The following is a 3,070-nucleotide window of genomic DNA, read 5'->3' on the forward strand; positions in this document are numbered from 1 at the left end:
TATACACCTGACGTACCTGTTTACACCTGACGTACCTGTTTACACCTGACGTACCTTTATACACCTGACGTACCTGTTTACACCTGACTTACCTGTTTACACCTGACGTACCTGTTTACATCTGACGTACCTTTATACACCTGACGTACCTGTTGACATCTCAGGATAAAAATTGTGTTGTCGATAAAAAAGATACGATATATTTCAGACATGTTTGTTCTTTAATGTTATTTCTACGTTAAGATNTTTACACCTGACGTACCTGTTTACACCTGACGTACCTTTATACACCTGACGTACCTGTTTACACCTGACTTACCTGTTTACACCTGACGTACCTGTTTACATCTGACGTACCTTTATACACCTGACGTACCTGTTGACATCTCAGGATAAAAATTGTGTTGTCGATAAAAAAGATACGATATATTTCAGACATGTTTGTTCTTTAATGTTATTTCTACGTTAAGATGATGTCTTTTGGATACTGGATCTTTTTTCTTTTTTTATCAACACAACCTGAAACCAACAAAATCTGAACGTCATGTGTCGTCAGTATTTTACATCAAAGTGATGTTGGTGTGAGTCGTTGTCACAACGTGTTCCAGTGTCAGCGGCCAGCTGATCTTTTGGCTTTGATTGTCCAGATTTTAGGCGTCTGAAGATGCTGCAAAAAATCAATCAATCAATCAGTCAATCAATTTTATGAAATAAAAACAGGAGGACTGTCCTGATAGTAAAATGAAAGTTTCAAAAAAAAAATCAAAAATGCAGTCCAAACTGAAAAGTCCGAGGCACTCCGTGGTAATATTAAAAATCCTTTATTTAAGCACAGGGATATCTACGCGTTTCGACTACACGAGTCTTCATCAGGATCAATTTTATTTATAAAGCCCAATATCACACATCACAATTTGCCTCACAGGGCTTTACAGCATACAACATCCCTCTGTCCTTTGGACTCTCACAGCGGATAAGGAAAAACTCCCCCAAAGAAACCCTTGATGACGTCACAATAAACAAACACACTGATGTTGGCCCTGGTGGACCCTTCTGTTAACAGCAAAGCACCCCAGGGCTGTGCTCTGACCCACTTAGCAACAGGAAGTCATGCAGCACACGTCTTGTTAGCTTAGCTGCGCGCTAGCCTCTCCGCTCTTGTTCACCCGCTCAGTCGTGTCGTAAATGTACGGTAATTTATAATGTTATGCGTCGTGCTGTCAAGGCACAAATCCCAGCACGTAGCATCCCAGCTGGCAAACATTCGCTAACATTATCAGCCTCTGTCTGCACGGTGACGTTATTGAACTCTTTATGTTCGATGACGATTAGTTAAATTAATGAATGAATTCAGCTGCTCAGAAACAAGGTTAATCAGTTGCAGCAGGGCGCTGTCATCCGCCGTCTGTCGTGTCTACATCCGTCTGCTCCTTCAGCGCAGTGCATGATGGGACATAGTGACCATCAGTTGTAAACTACTTTTCCATATGCATTGTGGGAAACTACAACACGGCAGACACAGCCTGTGTGGGGGGAGGCGGATCTACACGTGTTGCTTCCTGTCGGTGAGGTGTGTTTGTTTTGTGTGTGTTTGTAGGCTGATGATGAGGAGAGCCGGGAGGAGCAGGAAGGAGAGGAGGGCGGAGTCACCTTCATCGCACACGTACCTGTCCCCTCACAGAAAGAGGTGAGACACACACACGTTTGTCTCTCTGTACATGTAGGGACCCTTGTTAATACACTGGGTTACCAGACCCTCCCTGTCTGTCTTCCACCTGTCTGTCTCCTCCCTGTCTCACGTATGTGTCCTGTCTGTCTCTCAGGTGGAGGAGGCTCTGGTCAGGAGGAAGAAGATGGAGTTGTTGCAGCGTTACGCCAGCGAAGCTCTTCAGGCTCAGAGTCAGACGGCCAAGACTCTGCTGGGACTGTGACCTGTCTGTCTGTCTGTCTGTCTGTCTGTTGATGTAAATATGGGCTCATTTTTTTGGTACTCATCCTGTTTGTTAATAAAGGCCTCTTCTGATTGGTCAGTTGTCTTCGTGGTGTTTTGTGAGGACTGACCATCCGCAGGTCATCAGGTCCATCTATTGCTTGGTGTGTTTCTGGCGGTTGTTTGTCTGATGGCGGCGGCGAGTGTCTCTGAGGCTTCGAGGAGAAGAAATGCCACGCTTCCTGTGCCTGTCGAGGCTGGTGTCATGAAAGTGGGCGGAGCCATCTCACTGACATCACATCCACCAGGACACTGAGGAGGAAGTCTGTCTGTACCACTGAGAGCGTTCACTGACAATCCAATGGAGCGATGGCAGCAACAGGAAACGCTCTGTCTGTCTCAGTGTTCATTTTGTTGACGATGACAAACTAAAAATAGATCCTGATAAAAACAAAGATCAAATCTGTGTTTGATTTTTGTTAATGAGACGTAATGAAAGTGTTGGTGGTGGAGTGTCAGACACTGACAGCCTGTAATGATCTTCAGATGCCTGATGAGCGACAGGCTGGTAAACTCCAGTAAATAGTCTGCACCAGGATGTTTGGGTTGGTGTGAGTTGGTGCTGAATATTTACTGCTGTAATTCAGCAGTAAATATTCAGCCGTGTGTGTCTGACTGTGGATGGTGGAGCTGCTGAATGGATTTGTGGACAAACATTGTCATCAATAATCAGAAATATTAATATTGGAAATTTAAAAACTATGATCAGCTGATCTGAGTCAGGACGACACATAACCGAGCCAGAACCCTGAAACTGTGTGTGGACGAAAAGAAGGTCCCCATAAGGAGCTGAGTCCCTCTAATGTCAGTGTCAGACACAGACACACACCTACACACACACACACACACACAGAGTGTGGAGTCCACCTGCAGGACTCCACTCAGTCCGGACTGGAGAAGGTTTGTGGGTTGATGGTGTTTGACAGGCAGGTAGGAGGCTCAGTTATCTGTGAGTGTAGCTGTGCTGTAAGTAAACAGGCTGAACTCAGATCAGTTTTCTCTGACAGAGATGAAAGTTTAGTTTGAATCACCAACTCTGTGAGAGGACACCAGTTTAAACCTCCAGACTAACATGTTGCA

At 44.9% G+C, this 3,070-nt stretch overlaps 1 protein-coding gene and 1 long non-coding RNA gene across 2 annotated transcripts in view; one reads left to right on the forward strand and one right to left on the reverse strand.

The window, feature by feature from the left end:
- LOC126386618 (uncharacterized) overlaps window positions 1-365 on the reverse strand; it is a 6,683-nt gene extending 6,318 nt beyond the window's left edge. Inside the window, exons 1-3 of the long non-coding RNA XR_007569523.1 lie at window positions 330-365; window positions 254-291; window positions 8-83 (exon numbers count right to left, since the gene is read on the reverse strand). This is a non-coding gene — a long non-coding RNA (uncharacterized LOC126386618). The remainder of the gene's footprint in view (window positions 1-7; window positions 84-253; window positions 292-329) is intronic.
- Window positions 1-2,030, forward strand: part of isy1 (ISY1 splicing factor homolog) — a 23,386-nt gene extending 21,356 nt beyond the window's left edge. Inside the window, exons 11-12 of the mRNA XM_050037994.1 lie at window positions 1,598-1,687; window positions 1,824-2,030. Coding sequence (XP_049893951.1) covers window positions 1,598-1,687; window positions 1,824-1,931 — 198 coding nt within the window. The 3' untranslated portion in view covers window positions 1,932-2,030. The remainder of the gene's footprint in view (window positions 1-1,597; window positions 1,688-1,823) is intronic.
- Window positions 2,031-3,070: the final 1,040 nt, after the last annotated feature.

This window comes from Epinephelus moara, chromosome 24 (genome assembly GCF_006386435.1).
Source record: "Epinephelus moara isolate mb chromosome 24, YSFRI_EMoa_1.0, whole genome shotgun sequence".
NCBI classification, from domain to species: Eukaryota; Metazoa; Chordata; class Actinopteri; order Perciformes; family Serranidae; genus Epinephelus; species Epinephelus moara.